We start from the raw sequence: 23,771 nt of genomic DNA on the forward strand, positions 1-23,771 counted from the left end.
TAATTAAACTGATGCATCTCATCATCTGAAGAGTCTAAAGATCATTAAAACAACACAAGATTGTGGAACTGTTATGAAAAGCAACGCCGGAGTTTAACAGGATTATTTGCACCTGCTCTATAGAAGAGATGAGTCGCAGGGACGGACGGATTATTGTGTTAAAAAATCACCACAGTTGTCCCAGTTAAAGATTCACATCTGACCTGCCTGTTTATTTGGGGTTTTTACACCGAGTGCTGTTTTAGCGGCTGACCTGAGCTCACTCCTGATCATGTGACCCGGCTGCCGGTCGGGAAACCACTGGCTTAAATCCAACCTGCTCATGTTTTGTCAGCATGTGGTCCGTAAACCCAAACAAAGCCTTCAGTCGGCAGCGAGAGCTGCAGCACGGGCGGCAACCTGACTGAGGGGAGTTTATTGTGACGGATCCAAACGCACCGGTAACACTGGTGCCTTTGGCTTTTAGTTTGGCTGAACTTTTGTTTTTGTGGGTTTGGATTTAATCTAATTCACAGATGAAATTAATTCAGTTCAGAAACCTGTGGCTGATGACTGTAACAAGGGCTGCATGTTGCTCTGCACTTTGTGGTTTTGCAGCATTGGAAAGAACAGTCACAGACTTTGTAGAGTTGAGTTTCTCCAAATGTATTTCCAATGTCAGGTGTGTACACCTGCGCACAGGAAGTGATGAATACAAATGAATGTTGTGTGTGTACCATGTGACCAAGCACTTATAGAGCAGCTTGAATATGAAGGTTATTGAGCATTTTATGACTAAAGCATGAAACTTTCTCCATGTTTCTATAAACCAGGACTTTTCTTCCTGGAGTAATGAGTGTGGTCCAGACCAAACTAGCATGTTAGCTTCTGAGTGTTCGCTAATGTGCTAGCTAGTCATGTAATTCCATAGAAGACACAGCAGAGGTTTTCAGTGTTTTTAACAAGCTATAGCTCATTAACACCTGGAAATAATAATAATAATAATAATAATAGAACAAACGATTATTATTGAGAAATGGGGCAAAAACTGGAAAAATGCAAGGCTGAGGTCAATGACCTCTCAAGGTCACCAGAGGTCAGATACAAACAAAGATAAAACCTCGGGGCGTGTAGATTATCTGCTGAAACCTTCGTGCTTTAATAAGATGAACAACATTTTGTCACAGTTTTATCATATTTGACTGACTAAACAAACAAGTGATGATTGGTTTCCAAACAGTTTCCTTTTATTTCTCTATTGTAACTGCATGTAAACTGTATTCCCTGTCCAATATTTTTTTGTCTATTTAATTTGACTTTATTTGGTTTATTTTTCTTGTTTTAACAGTTGTTTCTGATGTAACACCACCTTTAAGCTCAGTCTCTTTTCCATTAAGCCAATCTGTCTCCTCCCCCCACCCCCCCGGTCTCCCCTGTCCCTCCACTCACCCTCTCTCCTGCCGTTCCTCAGGCAGCGCACTTTGGGGATCTGAGAGAGCAGCTGGCAGTCCTCAGCTGGAGGAGGAGAGCAGAGGAGATGGGATGTTATGGTGGAAGCAGAACACACACCGAGAAAAACACATCTCCCCTCGCCGCCTCGCCTCACACTCTGTCACTCACACGGACCCACAAACACACCACACTCCCGCTCTTAGCTCGAGTCAGAGCACTCAAACACACATAAACACGGGCACTCGAGCACGTAGTTGTGCACATTACGCACACTCGGGAAAGGCCACTGACACCGCAGCGCAGTATGACCTCAACACATCGCATTCAATCACAACATCCATCACTGCTGCAAATAATCAGAAACACATAAACACAAAAAAAAGTGCACATTTCAGAGTGATTCAAACATAAGAGCTTCATCTCACTGGATAATTCAATTCAGAATCCATTTTCCATAAACAAACCCAGCGAGCAGCTCGGTCCCCTTCATCCGCTGCCTTTTCCTGCATGAGCAATATCTGGCGCAGGCCTTTTGTTGACGGACATCACAATCAGCACACAAACACAGGTAAACACACACACACGCACTTGAGAGGATTAGCATTAGCAGCCGAGAGTGAGTGTGATCTTGCTAAGGGATTGTGGGTAGATCAAGCAGACCCTCAACACCCCCACCCCCACCCCCCGAGCAGCGGTACGGCCATATGTTGACAGGAGCGAGCAGGACAAGTTGTAATCCTGTTTCATTAAATTTGTTGTGTGTACAAACCTGTTTGTTTGCATTTAAGCTGTCGTCTATGTGAGAGCGGGAGTGCTCCTACAGAGGGGACAGCTGGTGTGTGTGTGTGTATGTGTGTGCGTGTGTGTGTGTGTGTATGTGTGTGCGTGTGTGTGGTGAAGTGAAGAAGAGCACAAAGTCAGAGGTCACACCCACTGAGCAGATGTTGTATACTTTTAGCCAGATTGTGTCCGTGTGTGTGTGTGTGTGTGTGTGTGTGTGTGTGTGCGCATATGCATAAGTAAGAGCTTGCATACTTTCTACATTTACATGCGTGCCACTGCATACTGTGCATAATTAGAATATAAAGTACGTTTACAAGACTAAACAGAGGACAATAAAAATACAAGACTACTTACAAAAATTTAAGATTTTGTTGATAGGGTTTTTTTTTTTTCCCATGATGCAATGCTGGAACTATATAAGCTACTTTAAGCTGATGAAAACTGGAAAAGGGATATTCTACGCATGAATTTATCAAATTTAAAAACAGTGGATCCAAAGTTGCAGTTTGGTGGATTTTTTTTTTTTTTTTAAATTTCCTTTTAAATTCAATTAATTTCTTTGACCCTAACTGCCACAATAGCGCACTGTTAACTTTATCTCATAGTGGTTACTGCAGTGTATTCTCGTCCCGACACTATTGGAGTCACATGCTGTCGTCTGGACTTGCTGTAAAGATCACTGTCCTTGATTAAGGATGGTGTCCTTATGATTAAGGCGAGCCTTAACAGGATTACACTCAGGCAGGAGCCTCCCCTCCCCCTGCTGTTGACCAACATCCCCCACCGCCACCTCCACTTCCTCTCGATGTCTGCCTGCCAGGTCACATCTATCGACCAATCAGCTCGACTCTCACCCCTTGGCTGAACTTCACCTGCGCTCTGGACACAGCAGCTCCGTCTTAACTCTCTGTGTCGTATCGCGTTTTATCGTTGTTTCGAGTCATGTGAAAACTATACGATAAGAAAAACAAGCCACTCTGTCTAATCCTCCATGAGTTGTATTGTTGTTGGCCTCATTAACTCTCGGGTATTTCAACATTGTCGTATCTGCAGTGTTAAGAAGTTGAACGTGGGAAACACTGTGCTCTGAGAGAACTGAATAAGGAAGTTAAATGGTTTCAAAACAAACCAACGTCGATGTAACATTAAAAATCTTGTCCAACAGACCATGCTCCGCTGCCGATTCAGTCCATTTTGCCTTCATTTTGGTGGCATTTGAGGTTGTTTACAGTTTCTATATATGGCCGACATCAATCAGTCACATGACCTGAAAAATCACCACAAACAGACATTCGAATATTTGGCTTTAGTTTATGAACTTGTAAATCACACGACTCATTTTAAACTGAATTAAACTAATCTATCTATCTATCTATCTATCTATCTATCTATCTATCTATCTAATTTATGGACTGTATTTTGCAATGTGTTTACGTAATCTCATTGAAGTTGTGTGAACAATCTCCAAGAAATAATCCGTGTTCGTCTAACATCATGTAGTGATTTGGATATTAGAGAACATGCTCGACATCCTGCTTTAAAACGGCAGTTTTATTTTATTTTTCTTAGCGTGGGAGAATGGAGGCTTTTAATAAAACACAGCTTTAGGAAGTGGCATCACGGGGAGACGACAGAGAGGAGCAGGAGGGAACAGGATGGGAGGCCTATTTGAGTCAAAGCCACCGACTGGAACCGAAGTGTGTTTTCACATGATAATTAACACTGAAAATTGAAATTCCGTAACAGAGAGGACGCTAAGAGTGTTGCTCAAGGGCACTTTGGCAGAGACGGGATAATTCAGAGCGTGTTGGTGCAGCAGCTTCGTCGTGGTGCAGGTAGACTGGCAGCAGCAGCAGAGGGAGAATCAACGAGGCATTAGTGAGCTAATAGCCCTCCTGCTGCTGCTGCTGCTGCTGCTGCTGAGACACTGCTGTTTAGATGTCTGGCCAGCTATGACACCTCCGAGTGTGTCTGCATATATATATATATATATGTGTGTGTGTGTGTGCGTGTGCAACAGTGAATGTAGGTCGCTGTGCTGTTCCCGCAGATAGAAGATGCATGTGTTGGTAATTACAGAAAGCGCTGTGGACAGTGAGAAGCATGAGCTCATGTAATTCTCCTGCTGATTGCTGACAAAAGGGGAAGAATTACTAAAAACGTGGTTATCCTGTAGTTTCACAATCCCCGGTCAGTTGAATAAAAACATAACCCTGCTCTTTATGGTGCTATTAAGGCGCTCCTCATTTTATTGATGTCAAGGTTAATTAAACTGCTAATTTGCTTCTACATGAAGAGTGAGCAGATCGTCACGGCGTGAGCAGCTCCACCTCCTTTCTGCCGCGGCCGTGAGCAAACGCTCTCACCTCTGAATCAGTGTCTGATTGTCCGGTCTCTTGACATTATCCTCCGCCTACATTTTCCTCTTACTGGGCCTTTCTCCTCTGCTGGAATATTCTTTTGACATTTGCATCCCACATATTTACAGCAGATGGCAGAGTGATAAGAGCTGGCAACACCTGGCGCCCAGACTTAAAGCCAGGCTTTTAGAAATATTACAGGTAGTGAGCCCAAATTCCTTCAGTGCAGCCACAACCTCAGAGGGAATTTTTTATTATTATTTTAATTATTAATTAATTAATAATTTCCCTGTTTCATTTAATTGTCTGTAAACGTGTCTGTCTTCCTGATGATGCTGCTTCAAAGGCTTCTCCACACACTGCCAGTACTGTAAGTCATTTTTCTTACATTATCCTTTAGGGGATTTTATGCCTTTGTTAAACAGCGACGGTGGAGAGATGAGGCGGTTCACAGACAGCGCTTTCACCGCTAAACCGAAGGGGTGCTCCGGCTAGAGACAAAAACAGTCTCATTTAAACCTGATTTAACTTCTTTTAGCCACACTGGGCGGGAAGAAACGAGCTGGAAACACAAGATTAACATATTGTCCTTTTATCCACTGACACATTATCTGTTTTCCACCTTTTAAGTTGATATGGTGAACACTTTAAAGCTGTTTACACGTCCAGCAACATAATATCGTTCATTTAGTGGCGTTTATGAGGCCAACTGGAGAATTAAAGCCCAAATAGTCACTTTACTTTTAGTTCTGTTTTTGGTCTGAAACATCTGGCTGCTGTTCACCAGCTAGTTGCCAACTTTAAAGCTGCAAATGAAGAGCAGTTAGAGAGAGAGAGCCGGAACAGTAAAGTTCGTAAAGGCCGTAAAAACCAAAACGATGAGCTGAAAGACACTGACACAGTGGGAGGCGTAGGATTATGAGGTGAGCCGCTCCCGATAAAATTAAGTGTCCCACTCCGCCACTGCACCTTTCACATACTAGTAGTCACGTGATCCATTGTTGATATAAAAATATTGATTAAAGCTGCTTTAAAAACTCTCAAACTCCCAGAAACAACCTGTGCTTCGCTTGGCTTTCAGCTTTAACCGGCAGCAAGTAAAAGAGAAACTCACGGTCAGAGCTGAAGTCGTCTATCAGGATGATTTCTTGAATCAGAGATGGAGGACTTCTCATCAGGACGCTGAGGGAGGGAGGAGGAGAGAGATGGAGACCAGAGAGCAGGAACATGAGTCAGTGTTATTGCTGCCGTCTAATCAGACCGTTTATGTTCGACCTCATTACCTTTTGATGGTGCGAAGGAGAGTGGAGCGAGCCTCGTTGTGGAAAGTGATAATGATACTGGTGGAGGGGAGGTCGGCGTCATAATTCACAGAGGCGCATCTGCAGAGGGGACGAATATAACACAGAGTGTGAGCGGGTTTAACTTCCCTCTCTTCAGAAATCACGTGTGTGTGTTACATTTTTCAGTCGTCTCGCACACAGAAACATCCAGACACACACACACACACACACACACACACACACACACACACACACACACACACACACACACACACACACACACAGGGCAGGGTTCTGGGCAGCTGTGATTAGCGGCCGTACCCTCTGGAGTCGCCTCAGCATTGTCGCTGTAGTGACATGGAAATAGCTGGTTGCCTGGCAACGGTTGCCGAGATTTCTGACCCTCTGCTTTAATCTGCTACCTGTTGCTGGGAGCTCTGAGCCCGGGTCAGAAAGCATGAGGATGAAATATCGCACATCACTGACTCTGTTGTTGTGCAGCAATTAATTCACTGTTTGTTTACTGCAGCAAAACAACAAGAAATAAAATGATTGGCTAGAAAAGAAGGTAAGTTAAAGTTTATTGTTGTGTTTCATTTCTTTTTCTCTCATTTGAGTTTCCATGTGAGTTGATGACTTTGTTGTATAAACTCATATGAACTGGTCTCAGTACTAAACACAGCTACTGTATAATTGTCTTTTAACTGCTTCCAGCTGCTTTAATGGAGTTTGTACCTTGTTGTTTGTCTGTTATGTCGTTCTGTTTATGACTCACTCTGTTCCTGTAATTTTATTTCTCTGTGGAACTGTTTCCAGGACGTTGTTGAGTAACAGCCAACCTGCCACCCAAAAATACAGGTTCAGAAAACACTAGATCTGCATCTGATCACAATTTTCATTATCGATGAATCTGTTATCTGTTTCCCAAAGAACAAGACGGCGCCTTCAGAAGTTTTCAAAGTCACGAAGAAGCAAAGTGGAGGTTTCCGGCACAACCACATACTTTTGAGGTAAATGGAGTCTGAATGGGTCACTGTAATACACACTGTAATAATAGTGTTTTTGTGATGAACCTGATGAAGGACACAAGCTGAAATGCTTCAGTCTAACACTACAGTCCAATAATATCTGGTGTGGTGTAACAAAGAAAAGCATCAAATCTTCATATCTGAGAAGCTGGAAACAGCTAAATGTTTGCTTAAAAAATGACAAAATCGATTATGCAGTTAGAAAAACTGTAATATATTATAAAAGTTGACGATTTAATTTCATGAAATGCATAAAGATGCCGCAAAAATCACATGCAGGTACGTCATATAAGTTATAAGTCTGTGTCTTTATTCAAATTGCTCATAAACAGACCTCAAATCTTTTAAAAGTTCTCTTTTATTCTATGTTTTTTTTTCCAGGTGCTGATCATCATCTCATCATCCTCTGTCTGAGAAACCGGTTTCCAGTTCTTCAAAATAAGCCTCTTGGTATCAAACTAAGTGTTTATATTGTGTCTGCGTGGAAGGGATTGGATCCAGGATGCACAGGTCTGTATGAGACAGAGTTTCCTAAACCACTATAAATCCACGTGCAGCCTGAGCTTCAGATTAGTCCCTGATCCACTTGTGCAGATCAAAGCAGAGAGACAGCACCTGGGCCGCGGCTGTCACCCCGCTCACCTGTAGTGTCGGGTGTCTCTGATGGCTCGCTCGCTGCCCAGCCGGTCGCTCTCCTGCAGGTTGAAGGCGTGCTCTCTGTACGGGTCGTCCCCCGGCTTCAGCTGTTTCCCCGCCAGGTAGGCCTTCTCATCGAAGCCGCCCAGCAGCTGGCCCTGCTGCTCGGGCCGCGGGGGCTGGGTCACCTGCGGAGGACACGGCGAGGGTGTGTTTACAGTCTCGCATCAGCCAGAAAAACAGGGGCGATATCAACAGGTGAGACTCGACGGCGATGACGACGTAGAGTAAACGGTAAAAAATTGAAATCAAAGGAAGAATAAATGATGAATGTTGTGACATACAAACACAAATCGTCTCTCACACACATCAGCACGAGTTGGTTTTCGGTGTCAACATTCTGTCTCTCGCCGCCATCACTTCTGTCAACAAGCTCTTCCTCTGACACCTCCATTATTACCGCGGACGGGCTCAGTGCAGCATCCTCGTATCTGAGCTGTGTGTGTTAATAATAAGCTGCTCAGGAGGAGAGGCGGCGCATCACTTTTTAAATCCCGCTGTTGGTTTTGAATGAATTTCACAAGCCTTCAGGTCACAGATCTTTTATAAAAGACCGACTGAACCTTCGACTGAAGTGGAAACACAAATAAAACACAAACACTATTCTATTATTTCCAAACTGATTCACCACTCGCTGCAAAGACTAGACTGGACTCTATGTTCAGTTTTCACCTTGGAGAGAGAAGCTGATGGGAACACTACACCACCAGGTCCATGGAGTAGCTACTCTGGAGCTTTTGATCATATCACATGATCTTCCTCTGCAGATTGTAGACCTTCAAATTTCCATTTTTCAGAAAACTTTAAGGCTTATGCTGTATATTTTACAAAAGATCATTTTCATAATTGACTAATCACATAATTAAATGTTAGATTCATACAACGTCAGAAAAAGCTTCTGAAAACCGAAGGTGACGTCTTCAAATCGCTTCTTGTCTTGTTTGACTAAAAACCCTAAAACCTGGAGATATTCAGCTGCAGACCAGGAGATGTGGTTGAAAGCCCTTAAAAAAGTTAGTAAAGGGTTTTTATTTTTTCAAACCACAAGAGCTGAAACTATTAATTGAAGCGTTCACTTACTGCAGCTTCATCAAACTGGATATTTTCCTGCTTTTCTTTGTTTCAACATGAATATCGTCGAGTTTTGGGACCAAACACACAGAGTGAAGATTTGTTCTTTGACTCTCGCTATTCTGTGACATTTTATAAACTAAACAATTCATCAACTGATCAAAAAATAATAATTTAAAGAATAATCAATGATGAAAATAATCGTAAGCTTCTGTTTTCAGGGGCAACAATGAGCTTTCAAAGATATTCAAATTTACAATGATAGAAGACGTGAGAAGCGAAACAGCTTTGGGAGCGTGTGCAGATATGTTATACAATTCACAGATTATCAGAATTGTGGCTTATTATTTTAATTGAGCCTCGGCGGGCCACATCAACCAGTCAGCTGTTTCACCCATGTGCAACGCCTCCTCTGCTAATTTAGCCTTCAATCGCACGAACCTTTAAAGCAGTCTGAAGAAAAACGTATCAGCCAAATGATTCAAATTTAAATGCTATTTTATTATTCAGGTCACTGTGTCAGTGCTAACAGAACAAAATGGGATGGAAACTCATCAAATCAGAATACACAGTCGATAAATCCTCAGTAATTAATGAATTTTCCCCTGCAAGGAGGTTTAACACTCGCTGGCAGCCTGGGATGGGTGAGCGGGAGGTTAAAACAGCTGATGAATACATAGAGGCACGAGAGAAGCCCTCATCAAAGAGGAACAACGGCAAGATGGACAGATGGAAGAAGAAAAAGAAAAGGAAAGGCAGAGGCTCTGTTCTGTGCTGCATTATTAAAAGCCGGTGTAGATGGAGGATTAAGAAGAGCAGGTTCAGGTGAGTGTGATCTCATTTTCAGCCTCTCCAGGGGAGAAGCGCCCCCCCCCCCCCGAAAGTTTCAAAGATTCACACACAAACACGTCTGCAGCGCTTGGCTCACAGAGAGAGAGAGAGAGAGAGCGATCTAATATCACTGTTCACGTCACAGACTTAAAGCTCTACTAAAACCCAGAACCAAACAGCAGACGGACACAGTTAGAGGCTGACTGGTGAACACAGTGGAGAATTTAAATGGTGGAGACCCAAAACAGAGCTAAAAGTACCCAGAATATTAGACTATTAGACTAAAATACCTGTTAGACTGTCTGCTGACATGTTAGTGATATCATCTTAAAAATGTGTTAATATGTCCATGTTGTGTTTTTTGAACGTGTGAATGCATATTAACATATTACCACCTTATAATATGATATAATGAAGTTTTTAAACAGGTGCTTATTTACACATCCAGCAGTCAATCTCACTCACTCTGTCACTCACAATAGAGAGCTCATTGGCAAAATGAACAAACACTTTCGGACACACTCTCTTCCAGCACGAGCACAATGCATGATGGTATATACAGTATATTGCTTGGTTAGTGACCATTGGTTGTACACAACTTTTCACAGTCTATCATTAACACTGATTCACTACACGCTACGAAGCCTCGACTAGACTACTGCTGAGATTCAAAGTTCAGTTTTCACCTTGGAAAGAGAAGCTGACGGAAGATTACACTACCGGGTCCATGCAGTAGCTGTTCTGGAGCTTTTGATCATATCACATGATCTTCCTCAGCAGATGGAGTTTGCCCTGTCATGGAATTACAGACATTCAAATTTCCATTCTGGGAACTTTAAGGACTTCTTGTCTATGTTGACTTCAAAGTTGAGATTGAGGCTTTATGCTGTATATTTTGCAAAAGATTATTTTCATAATTTATTAATCACTTGATTATTATTATTTTCTAGGTTCAATGTTAGCTCTGTAAAAAGTCGGAAAATAGTTAGGGGTGGTTTTCTCTGCACCGTTTTCTTTCTTTCAGCACGAGCCCAATGCATGATGGTACATGCATATACTGCTTGGTTAGTGACACTACTTTTCACGGTGCATTGTGGGATACTATGAATCCACGAATCTAAAGGTATAATAATTCTCACTATACACACCCTGTCTTTCATCTTTGTGTCCACCAGATGAATGTAAGCTCTCTAATACTTCGTCTCTTTTAGCTCTGGCTTTGGTCTCCACCAACTCCTGAGGGAAATATGTGGCTCTTTAGCTGCTACACGCTCCATTAAGTTCACCTCACTGTGTCTGTAGCCTGGTGCTGGGAGCAGGAAGTGTTCAGCTGGGGTTTTTTAATATATATATATATTTTTTTAGAGCTTCTACACAATGAGAATCAGTGAGAGTGAACCTGAATAGTGAAGGTGTGGTCGGGACAAATAAACAATGAGCTGAAACTCATTATAACCTCTGTAGAGCTGATGAGAGCTGCAGATTCAGGAGATAATTCACTGTCAATTCATCACTATGTCACTTGATACTGTGTTATTATAAAAAATAGTGACTACAGCCGCTTTAAGAGGGCAAAACAGCAGTTAATGCAGGTTTGAATCGTCTAACCCCCGCCTGTCTCACCGCTAGCGGCTAAATTAGCTCCTGCACTTTAGCCAAAAGCTCTTCACACACACATTTCGGGCTGATTTACACAAACTAACACACTTTGTTTGAACAGATCATCCTACCGTGGAGGCGACAACCGGATAATTTACCACAGATCACAGAAAAACCGCTGTAGGTTGGCAAAAGTAAAGCAAACGTATGCTAATATAGACGGTATAAACCAGCTAGCTTAACAACGGCATAGCTACAGGCTACCCATAATTCAACACCAACCTGTACAGGCTGGTATTTCTATAGTTTTTTATTTTTATTAATTAATCTATTTATTTAATACAATATATATAATTTATTATTATGTTATTTTATATACGTTTTTTATTATTTTATTTTATTCAGTGAATGAATTGTTAAAGTAAATCCATTTACTCAAGCACTGTGCTATTACTTTTACTCCATGACATTTATTTGATAACTTCAGTTACTTTGCAGATTCAGATCAATAATACAAAATATGATCAACAAATAATGCATGATGTAGTATTTTGGATTAGGACTATACTTTATTGATCCCTGGGGGGAATCGATAAGGGAAGCTACCCAGCAGAATATGACGTAATTAAAGTTAGCTCCACCTTAACAGCTGCAATATCAAAGTGATGTAAGAATCAATATAATCCAATAACACGCTGTAGATTATTTTGAAATGGGCCATTCTAAATAAAGAGTATTTTTACTTTTGGTATTTTAAGTATATAAATCAATGCTTATAGGTACTTGTGTCTGAGTATTTCTACACTGCAAAAGATCAGAGTTCTTCCTCTTTCTTTACATTTGTCTCTCTCCTGAAATTCTTCTGTATTTGATGATATTATATTTAACGTGCACCTGTCGAGCATCTTATAACTCTCACTTACACCCTGTGCCAACGGGCTTATAGCAGCAGCTGCTGCTCGTTCTGGCACTTTTACTACTTACACTTTATATCCGGGTGTTTCATGCTGCATCGTAAAACGCTTTTTTTTTTATCTTGTTACATATGAAGTTGTATTATCAGTATTTCTTTAACTGGATTTACTTAACTTCATTTAGTTTTATTTAAAATAAAAATCAAACAGTTCCAGTAAAGTTACTGCTAGTGCATTAATCATACTGTTCTCTACCTCATCCAATATGTACATACATTTAAATATAAGGTTTATTATCACTGTCTGACATGTGGGCTCATTTATGCTGACGAACATATGAGCAGCAGTATAAGATCTGGGCACAAATGAGTACATCTTCATGGCATCATTATATGTGACTGTAAGTGTGTGCAGGCTGCACGGTGACATCTGCAGCCGGATGTCAGTGGAGTGCATGTGAAGTTATCTAACCATGTTGACCTCAGTGTACGGTTCAGTCAATCAAATCATCTGTGAAATGACCAACATGTTTGACTTCACTCTGCTACTTCAGGAGCATCTTTAACGACAAAAAATAAGAAATACAATTTTCTATCTTCTTTACATCTAATTACTTGTTGCGAATTATGTAGAGTCATGTCTAACAACACGGCTCCTCCGCAAGCAAAACATAGACAACTCATCTCATTTCACAAGCTGTTATCAGTGTATAAATTAAATATCCATCACAGCACAACCCCATTAGATTCATACAGCTTCACACGTATTTATTTGTATGATCTGATGGACAAGCCGGTGCACAGGAATTCAGGACCTGGGAAAGGACACAAGCAGGGAAACGTCTATATTTATCACTAGTCATTCGAGCAGTTTCATCTTTTCTGACAGGAAGTGGGTGCAAGAAGATGACAGAGTCAGGCCAGGACAACAAATGGAGGAAGAGTGGAACAAGTGGTTGAAGAGTATATTTAACATTTTTAGTTGTTATGTGATTAGTTTACGCTCATCTGGCTTCATACGATTAAAAGGTTAATTCTTCAACTGTATCCTACATTTCATCTGAGCCAGTTTCACCAGCAGTATTAGATAGAAAAGGTGTTTTACTCTTTATAGTCCAGACCTCCTTCCAAAACCTTACATCCTTTGGTAATCCAAAAGTATCATGATGATTAAACACAAAAAATGATACTCGGAGGATAGTAAGACAGAAATAACAGGAGGCACTTTGTGGCTCGGTCCACTGAATTAAATATGAATCTCGTCTGGGAGACGAACACGTGTCCGCTGCCTCTTTTCAAGCCCAGTTTAAAAAGACTCAACAAATCACTTAAAAGTCAAATCTGCCTGATTGGCTGGAGATGAAGCGGCGCCGCGGCTCTGAGTCTGTGATGACAGACGACCAAGTCCCACCGAGGACACACATCATATCAGATCGTGTAGTGGTGATGTTGCGGGTTTGAGTCCTAGTTATGATCTGTTTACATGTCATCCAGCCCAGAAGAGACATTAAGACAGTTTTCTGCCAAAGCTGTTACACTTCGGATCATTTCACATTCTGTATTTTCTCTTCTTTCTCGTTTGAGCCGGGTCCAGATTAGATGGAAAAATGTGGTGTCATGAATTTCTCTGGGCCGAGCAGGAAGCAGGATTCAAACACGATTTAACATGGGGTCGTTTGCTTGTGTGATCATGCCGCTGTCGATCAAATACAACGCCCACACAGAGCTGTAGAAACACATTAGCTGAAGTTAAACTCTTAAAAATAAATAATTCATTAATGGATGTGTTTTTATGAACTTTAACTTGGATTGTTTCACAGTTCCTAATGATGCATGTTAATGTTAGAAATTCATGTTTTCAGGGTTTTTACATGACAAAAAGTGATGATGTGTGCAGCTAATAAAAGTCCCCAAACGGTTTCGGCACCAGTGACTTTGTTCTCTTACAATGTCGTCCAAGTTTTGTGTGCATTACTCTAGTGGAAAATGTAGCTAATCTGAGCTCAAACAAGACTGTTGAGAGCTCATTTAACCCAATTCTCTCATGAACTGTTTATATGGTCACATGCTTCATCCACGTTGCCAGGTTAGTGAGAGAAAAAAGAGTCTAAAAGTCTGGGCGCCCAACCCAGCGGCCTGAGCTGAGCACTGACAGCTACTCAATGTCAAATAATAGATTAAAAATATTACAAGCTTCTCCTAATCTTTTGGTCTCATCTGTGCTTTAGAAAACACATGGGAGCCGTGACATCGCATGAAAGCCGAGGATAAAGACGAACTGACAAAGTGATTGGCTGGACGTGGCTCTGCGGTCCACATGTCCACTGCTGATGTCAGGCCACGGCGGCAGATGTGCAGGTCAAAGAGAGAGAGAGAGAGAGAGAGAGAGAGAGAGAGAGAGAGAGACCGCTGATTACCGCTGATGTGAAGGTTCAAATAGAATTAGACAGAGAGCGGCGTTCACACACTGTCGCTGTGGGAAGAGACGGAAGAGTGCTGCTGGGAAATGAGACCACTCAGCAGAGGAAATGAAGGAGGGGAAGAAAAAAAAAGTCGGTGGAGTCGGTGCAAACACATTTCACAGATGATGTCATCAGTGAATCAAATGCTGCTAATGAACGGACTTATGGGGGAAAGAAAGAGGGGGGTGGATATGAGGAAAGGAATGAAGGAAGGAGGAGAAGTTAAGAAAGGAAAGGAGAGGAAGAAATGATTCATGGTGTTAGTGAGTAAAACTTAAAATCAAGAGCTTTTACAGCTTAAAAACTTAAGTTTGTTACATGTACTTGTTCAATGTATTTTAAGAAGTTGGTCAAAATGAAAACGTAGAAAAACTTAAGCCTTAACTTAAATATATATCGATAGTGCAACAACATTTTCCCCTTCACTTAACAATAGAGAGGTATTAAGTTAGTACAACTTGTGGCGTATCTAATAAATGAAGTAATTTGGTCACTTAATGTCAGCAAAACTTTTTAATTAAAATTAAGTTGGTTCACCTTAATTAAGCTTTTAGATGACAAAGCATCACTAAAGTAATTGAGCTGGTCTAACTATAAAAGTCTTTTGGGATTTACTCGATAATGGCTAAATTGTTTTTTTTTAAGTTGAGCCAACGTATTTTTTTAAGAGAGTAGAATAAAATAAAGAAGAAGATGGAAGGAAGAGGACAGAAGAAACGACAAAAAGAGGGAGAATATGAGGAGAGGAATGAAGAAAGGAGGAGAAGTTAAGAGAGAAAGGAAAGGAGAGGAATGAAGGAAGGAGGAGGTAAGGACAGAAGAAACGACAAAAAGAGAGAGGGAGAGAAATTTCTCTCTGCAGCAGCCTGGAGTGGTTGAACTGTTGGACCCTGTCGTGTGGAGCTGGCAGCCTCCGAGCTCCGGGTCACATTACCTGAACAAACTACAGCGAGGAAATCTCAGTTTGGTGACAAAGGTCAACGACCTCGCTGAGCAAATCCAAGATTACATCAGAAAAGAAAAAAAAAGATCATATTCAAAGTGTACAGTTCAAAGACTGATCTGATTAGAGGTGATGTTTGTTGCAGTTTCCGGCAACTTCCCTGCAGAGATGAAACACCCCCTTTTTTCTTTTCTTTCTTCCCCCACCACAATCGGATTATTCAGAGTGGTTCCATATTTGTTTGCACGCATCTTCCCGAAACGTCACCACACTCTTGGCCGGCGTTCACACACTGATGCAAAAACCACGGTTTCAGCTTAAGTAGCAGGAATGCCACAACAGCTCCACCGTTTGGCATTTGCCCTTGAATTATTTAATCCTGTGAACAGCGTTTTAATGATTCTTTCTCCTGCCGGGGGGGTGAAACATCCCAACATGTTGGCGCACGTCCTCGGCCACAGCTGAGACTTTTTCATTGGTCTAGTAAATTGTGAAAAAAGGCTCCAGTGAGCTGCATTTCCTCAACAGTCCTCGTCTCCTAGAAATACAGTTGGATATACATGTTTAATTGATTTGCCTGGCAGCTCGGTTGTGGAGCGGTCGTATAGCTGTAAGCAGCTGCAGAGGGAAAACAAAGAACCAGATTGCCCCCCCCCCCCATGAAAATCTTATATTGTCATAGAAATTTAACGAGATTTACCTTCACGTTTACCGTCACAGACTTTTATCAGGATGAAAAGTTGTGCACACTGGATTCAAATAATCAAATTAGTGGCATTTACTCTAGAGCTGTGATGATTAGCTGATTAGTTGATTGATGGAATCATTTTTTTATCATTTCTCAAGGTTTCAGCTTCTTAAATATGAGGTTTCGATGGTCATACATTACAGACCAACCAACGCTCTAATAAAATAAACATGTGAATGTGTCGCCTTGAGCTGTAAGAAGCATTTTTCACTATTTTCTGTCATTTTATACTTTAAACGATTAATCGGTTAATCAAGACAGTAATCAGACCAATCGATCAATCGATAATGAAAATAACCATCATAACCATTTAATAGTTGATCATTTAGTCAAGAAAATGTCCAACCACCCAAAGATATTCAGTTTTCAATGATGTAAAGCAGCAGAGAAGCAGAATATTCTCATATTTAAGAAGCTTGAACCAGTAAATATTTAATATTGTGATGTGTTTCTCTTTAAAACGCAACAAAACCCACTTTTTCATTTGAATTTCACACAGATTTAAAGGTTGCAAAAGGTCGCAACAACCACTGATTATTTGTTTTTGTCAATGGACTGATCTATTCTGCCTCCAGCAGCGCAGTCCTCTCCACTCTCAGACTCCAAGCTCAAGCTACAGGTCTCAGTGTCTCTTCACACTTCATGCAGCAGAAACCCCTGAAGCCAAGTAGAGCAGATCTGCTCATCTGAGCTGGCGTGGACCCAGAAACAGTCCCAGCATTCTCTCTGTTCGGGCCGTGCGGAGAGGTTGCTGCCAAGCCGAGCCTGACGACCACCACACCTACACTCCCAGCGTGCACCACAGCTCGTTCTCACCGCTCTCCTGGCGCAGGCGACGCCAGGCGGATTCAGACCTGACCCGACTGAAACAGGCCTGTAATGACAGACTGTGGGGGCAGAGGAGGGCAGAGGAGGGCAGAGGAGGGATGCCTCTTCTTGCTCCGAAAGCCCGTGTTTTTCACTTCACATGTGCAATCAAAGGAAGGTCTCAGTATAATGTGGTTTACAAGGCGTTTGCGCACGACGCGCAGGACTTATGGAAAGCCTCTTACGGGTGCTTGAGGTTCCTCTCCGGCTCGGGGGGTGGGGGTGGGGGACACGGAAAGGCAGGAAAACACCAACAGACAGAGGTGTAAGCGGGCTGCTGATACCACAGCCTGGAGATGACTGGTGTGGCCGCACAGGAGGAGGTGGAGGACGGTGGTGGTGGAGGCGATGGTACGTGTCCGTCAAAAGCAGCGCGTTCCTGCCGTGACACCCAGCTGTGCACCACCACCACCACCACCACTCCAACTCCATCATCCCAGGTTTAACACACACACACACACACACACACATGCACATCAACATGCAGCACACACTCTCCTGCAGCTCGGCGCCTTCAGCGACAGCGCCGTGCGCAGCGTCCCCCCCGAGAAGGGGTAATCTTAGTTCTGTATGCCCCCCCTCCCTTTCTCTTTATCCCCCAGCAGCCGCGCTCACTCACTATCAGCGGGATGGTCCTGTCGTCCCGGTGGATCTCCAGCCGACCGGGGACCACCTTCTGCCCATGGCTCCTGCCGCGGGTCTGCGACGCCGACGACGACGGCGACGACGGCGGCTTGTTGTCCTGCCACAGGTAATAAAACGTCCCCAGGATCCACGCGACGGTCAGAATCGCGATGGCGTTGGCCCGTATCCTGCGCATGGTGAGCCCATACGGAGGGCTCCGGAGGCGAGCCCGGCTGGTTCAGGTCCGTCCGCGGCGGAAGGTGCAGCCTCCCCGCCGGTGATGGGTTGAATCGCAGCGCAGACAGACAACCTCTATCTCCCCGCGAACAGGCTCCTCTGCCGGAGCGCTGCCTCTCTGCTGGGATTTGCGCACTTACAGAGCCAAGGTCCTAGCGCCGAGTCATATCACCCACACACACACACACACACACACTCACACACACACACACACACACACTCTCACACACCCATCATCCATCTACTGGCTACAGAGCGGAGAGGATGTCCAATCTGCATCCAGCAGCTGAGACCGTGTTTGTTTCACGTCTCCACTTTCTCCACCTCTGATCCACATGATCCTCTGTTCTCACTCCCGCTGCGTGTCAAAGAATCCCGCGTTAACAACATGTCTTTATATCTTTCCCCTTTAAAACACAAAGACCTTCCCCTGGTTTAAACCGCCTTGTGTAATAAGTAGGAATAAGGAAAGTAACTAAGTACATTTACTCAAGTACTTAAGCACCAACTTGTATATTTTCCTTCCCCTGGCTGATCTGAGCTTTAGTTGCTTATGAGATGAAGGTTTTGATGGATGTTGCAGGAGAACAAGCTGCAGAAACACAACACATTGGTGAAGATTAAACCAGTGGTTTTTCCAGCTCTTACAAAAACCAGTGTGTGTGGTCGTGGTCACATTTCAGATGTACGGAAGAGGATTAGGGCCACACGTGACTCTATTCTTCAAATAGAATTTAATATTTAGTATGTAAGTATTTTAAGTTTGTTTTTACTTTTACTTCAGTAAGTATCTTAGTGCATCTTCTGTCTTATGGTTTATGGGGGAATATGGCTGCAATTAATGAATATATTTGTTTTTGATTAATCGAATCGTTTCCTTGATTAAAGTCTAGGAAGTTGCCTTCCTGTCAGCTGACAACAGAAACCTGAGACATGTTTGTATCTGAGCAGGATTTCTGCCTCCACCTTCGTACAACGGATGTGAACAGAATTTGATTTGTGGAGCCCTGAAGCGTTGGCAAATGACAATTAAAATATTCCAGAGCAGCATCTCTCTCCAGAAACAATATCACACATTAGAATGAGCCACAGGCCTCACTGTCAACACGCTCTGTGGAAAGTCGTTTCGCTGAAAATCCAAATTAAAACTTGAGCAAATGAAACTAAAACAATGTGTGAGGCTGCATAGATGAGAAAATATGTTAATTTGACGGAACTGACCCTTTAATTTCCTCCATACTGCCCCCCCCACACCCCCCCACACCCATCAGCCAGAGTCCAAATGAAATCTGCACATTTACTGCAACATATTTATTCAAAGTGTATAAGAAGACTCATTATTCTGCCTATGCATTTTAAATTATGCATTTAAATCAAGAGCCTCCAGCTCACTCGGAGGAAATTAAGCGATGCAGCTGAATTGATCATGAAGAAGAAAGATGCCTTTGCAGTCTTTGAACCAGCTCCATGAATATTCAACTCCTCCTGAGTTAATTCTGGATTTGCTTAGATGACCTCTGCAACTATGACTTATTCAGTGTAGGAATAAATCCGAGGAGTTAAAAAAATAAAATAAAAGTCTGAATACATTAGACTGAGAGGACCCCTCTCCAGAAATCCATAACAGCCTTTAAACGGCTGCACAGACCTGCAAAGAAATCAGAGCAGAGCAATAACACCCCCGAGGCATAACAGAGCTGAGGAGGCTGAAAATTTTCATCTTATTCCTTCTCTCCTAGAAGAAACATAAAAACAGTCCACAGTATGAGCTCATCCAACCCCACCTAACAGCAGTGAGAGTGTATACTGTGAGTGTGTGAGGCGTCCACACAGCTGGGCCCACCACCACCACCACCACCACCACCACCACAACAACAACATCAGGGATTAGGAGCGCCAAGTTTTCCCTCATCAGAAACATAAGCATAAAGAAACCTGATCCAGAGACAGCAGGGGAGAGGCAACGCCGAGTACGGTGAAATCAATAGCTGCAGGAAAAATCCATCCGCAGCTGCACGCTGTTGTATCATTAATCTGTGATGCATTCAAGCAATTACTTTGTGATGAAACATTGGAACTTTAATTGGTTGCTATACCAACGTTCTGTTTTAAAGCGCCTCAGTGAAGAGTAGCACTTAGCACAGCCTCCTTTACAAAGGGTTTATATTAGTGGCTTTATTAATAGTGAAGAGGTCGTTTACTACAACTCTATACATCAGTTATAAGATATTAATAAGTTTTAGTTTGTCCGGTCGTAAAAAAACAAACAAATCACCTCCTCGTGGTCGTATCCCTCCGCCACAGTTTCAGGTCACGTCCCTGTTCATCCAGAGTCATAAAAAATATCAACCATTTCTGTGTGTCAAAATTACTGTGAAGTCTTGAGTGAGTCACAGTGACCTTGACCTTTGACCTTTGATCTGTCGCCACCTTAAATCTCTTCAGTTTGTCCTCGAGTCCAGGTGAACGTTTTTTTACCAAATTTGAAGAAAAATTCCTTCGAGGCGTTACAGAGATATTGCATTCACAAGGCCAAAACTGCATTTTCTGGGGTCTCAGTGACCTTTGACCTTTTAACCTTGGACCACCAAAATCTAATCAGTTGATCCTCGAGTCCTAGTGAACGTTTGTGCCAAATTTGAAGAAGTTCCGTCGAAGTGTTACTGAGATATCGTGTCCACGAGAGTGTGACAACACAAAAACAATATGGCTGCTGCTCTGACTGTCGCCGCGGCGACGGCACAGGAATAAAAAAAAAAGAGATTCGACCGTTTATCATCTGGAAAAGTGCTGCAGAGAATCTGGCCCAAACTCCATTTAATAAACACATGATTAAGCATTTATTAATGGTCTGCCAACATGTGTAACTGCTTATGATTAAACGGAAAGGACAAACAGCAAGAGAGGACAGTTTGCACAACCTGGCAACCCAGCATCGGTTCTTATTAATGTTTGATCTGTAAAGTTTTCAGATATTATCAGCTGCTCAACGGTAAAGTTTGAGACCTGCATCCAGTAACACGACGTCTTGTATTGCCACAATGCATCCTGGTCTATTAAGGCCGCTGTCAGTGTTGAAGTGGCTCTCTGATCGGTTTCTTCTTGTATTATGATCAAACGTCAGTGCAAAAGGTTGAGTCTAGAAAGCAAGTTAAAAGGAACAAATTTAGCCCAAAGAAAACAAGACAAACAAAGAGAGTGTGTGCAGAACTTTGCAGTAAGTTCTAGTAAAAGTAATAAAATTGTGGCTTCAGGGTCGTTGGATGTGAGTTAACACCAGGCCTGAGAATGCAGAACAAAGTATGAAAATCAACTTTGTCGAAGGATAATAGGATAAAAATACATCCTCAGTTATATGTTGTGACATGTGTGAACACCTCATTAGATTTACTGCTGATGTTTTACGGTAGATTACCGAGAATCACTTTTATATCAAACTCCCCGGCTGCCGATGCGACGTCCTGGTGCTTATATTTCACCGGTTATCTTCAGGAGTAAGAATCACGTCACAGCCAGAAACAAAACAGACCCAGACATGAAAATGGCGCGTGAGCAAGTACGATGTTAAAAAATCTCCCAGGTTAGATTTTTATATCTGACAAATCGTTTGCATGTAAAGAGCGGCTTTTCCCCTTCATTTAATTTAATTACCACAATGTAAGTGTATGTAAAAATCAAATAGTCTTAACGAGCCGCAGGGCAGAGATCTCTCCGCTGTGTCTGCTGTCTCTCTGAAGCTTTGCACTTGGAGGTTAATCTCATTATACATGTAAGCCGTCTATTCCCTCTCCTCCACCCCGTCACGGAGAGAGCCGTCAGCCAACGTGATCTGCCCCGCATCCAGCCCGTGTACACAGAGATGGGAAGGTCACAGGGGTCACGGCCACATCTGGCTCAAGGCTGGGAGATATTTGTCTTCATTGGTAGGGACAGGGCTGCGCCTCTCTCGCTGACGCTGTCACTGTTATCTGCGGGAGAGACAGTGATGCCCCCAAAAGCCGGGAGGGAGAAGTCTCTACATAATCAGACGGGGGGGAGGGTGAAAGCCCGCTGCAGTCACAGGGAGGGTGTTGGTACTGGCAGCTTTGTTGGGAACGCTCCCCTCCTCTGAAGTCCCTTCAAATCTCAGGACCTGGCAACCCAGCCCTGAACTGACCTCGCTAATGTCAAGATTAGTGGGTGCAGAGAGGAAACGATGGCTCAGGCCGCCGCTCGCGTCCACAGACCCTCTCCTGAGACTCATGGAAAGACAAAGCTCCACGTTCCCATGTCGACAGCGGAAAAAAAAAAAGAAAAAAAAGGGAAAAAGTGGGAGAGTCTCCAGAGTTAAATAAACCGGGTGGGAACTCGAACAGAAAAGCCGGCTGATGGTGATAAAGGCATGATTCATCAGAAATCAGCACTGTGTCCTTCGACTTAATAATAATCCTCATTATCCTTTATAAAGAGGAAACTGATGGATTTGTTCATGTGTATTTATTTATCTGGATCCCCTCCACCAAGGTACCAACTGCTCCCCCTGGGCTCCGCTCGAGTTAACCTTACATCATAATGCAAAGCAAGGTAAATTAAATGATGACAAATACAATCAACAGTAAAACTACCGGTGACAATAACAACGACAAGTTCCCACGCTTCAATTAATGTTGATAAAATGATTTTTCGATGCTTTATAGATCAATTATAATCGATTATTAACGAGAGCAATGTTTGGGTTGCCAGGTTGTAAAACATTTATCCGACCGTCACTGATTGTTTTTGGTTTATTAGTCATTAATAAAGAGAAATAAGCATCAAGTCTGCAGTTACATTAAGCTCTAATGGGCCGACAGGAAATGTTAGTAAGCTAACTGAAGGTGCTAATAACTCACGGATAAACGTGTCGTAAAGTGTGAAGTTGTACATGTTGATAAGCTGATAATAAATCAATTCTGGCCCGGAGGTTCTGCAGCTCAGACTTTCCACTGGAGGAAACTTAGTGACGAAGGAAACGAGTGAAGAGACAAAGGAAGGATCAATGTTTCATTTCAAACCACGAATATGAAAAATCAAACAATCAGAAACATCACAAAGATCCATCCTTCAACCCATCCAGCATGTTGTTTGGTATATTTTCAGTCTAGACCAAAGTGGTGCACCGATCAATACCATTATTGATAAAGTCGCACAAGCTAACGTGGCTAAAGAGCATCGAACACGCAGGGCGATGTGAAAGCGGCTGTGAGCAGAAGTCGTTTGCACTTAAATTGTCAAACGGGCAACAGTTATGAGGAATGTGTGTGGGCGAGTGTTTATTCTGCTGCGACCAGCTCCAGGGTTTTTCCCCTGATCGTGACCTTTGACCTTTGACCATTTTGTCTTTGAGGAATTCAAAAAGTTAATTTCCCAACAGGGATTTTTATTATCCTTAGAAGCGCAAAAATTGTAGATAGACGACTAGATGAAACTTCGTATCTTCTCGTGAGTGTGTGTGTGTGTGTGTGTGTGTGTGTGTGTGTGTGTGTGTGTGTGTGTACACCAGCCTTTTAGTTCTGCCGAGAATCACTGCTGGTATTTCAGACGACTGTGCCAAAATGGTGAATCCAGAAAAGCAAACAAAGACATTCACAGAAATCCCAGCATGCCCACGCACACAGAGGCGCACACACACACACACACACACATCTTGTTTAAAATCTTGTTTCTAAAACGTGGATAATTCATAAAACTTTCCATTTCTAAAATGCTCTGGAGCTTATTCCATGAGTCTGGGGCGAGTTTACCTCGGGCACATGGAGTGTCGGCCGATCATGTGACCTGAGGTAAACGTAATATATGACGGTAATTTCTCAACAATATGATCCAGATTCTTGCAAGAACCTAAAAAAAAGGGTATCTACGGATTCTTGGGGTTTT

At 42.7% G+C, this 23,771-nt stretch overlaps 1 protein-coding gene across 1 annotated transcript in view; it reads right to left on the bottom strand.

The window, feature by feature from the left end:
* galnt16 (polypeptide N-acetylgalactosaminyltransferase 16) overlaps positions 1-18,016 on the bottom strand; it is a 36,859-nt gene extending 18,843 nt beyond the window's left edge. Inside the window, exons 1-5 of the mRNA XM_022751102.1 lie at positions 17,635-18,016; positions 7,528-7,709; positions 5,858-5,956; positions 5,689-5,756; positions 1,429-1,494 (exon numbers count right to left, since the gene is read on the bottom strand). Coding sequence (XP_022606823.1) covers positions 1,429-1,494; positions 5,689-5,756; positions 5,858-5,956; positions 7,528-7,709; positions 17,635-17,835 — 616 coding nt within the window. The 5' untranslated portion in view covers positions 17,836-18,016. The remainder of the gene's footprint in view (positions 1-1,428; positions 1,495-5,688; positions 5,757-5,857; positions 5,957-7,527; positions 7,710-17,634) is intronic.
* Between the last annotated feature and the right edge of the window lie 5,755 nt (positions 18,017-23,771).

This window comes from Seriola dumerili, unplaced genomic scaffold (assembly GCF_002260705.1).
Source record: "Seriola dumerili isolate Sdu_G_001 unplaced genomic scaffold, Sdu_1.0 BDQW01000149.1, whole genome shotgun sequence".
NCBI classification, from domain to species: domain Eukaryota; kingdom Metazoa; phylum Chordata; class Actinopteri; order Carangiformes; family Carangidae; genus Seriola; species Seriola dumerili.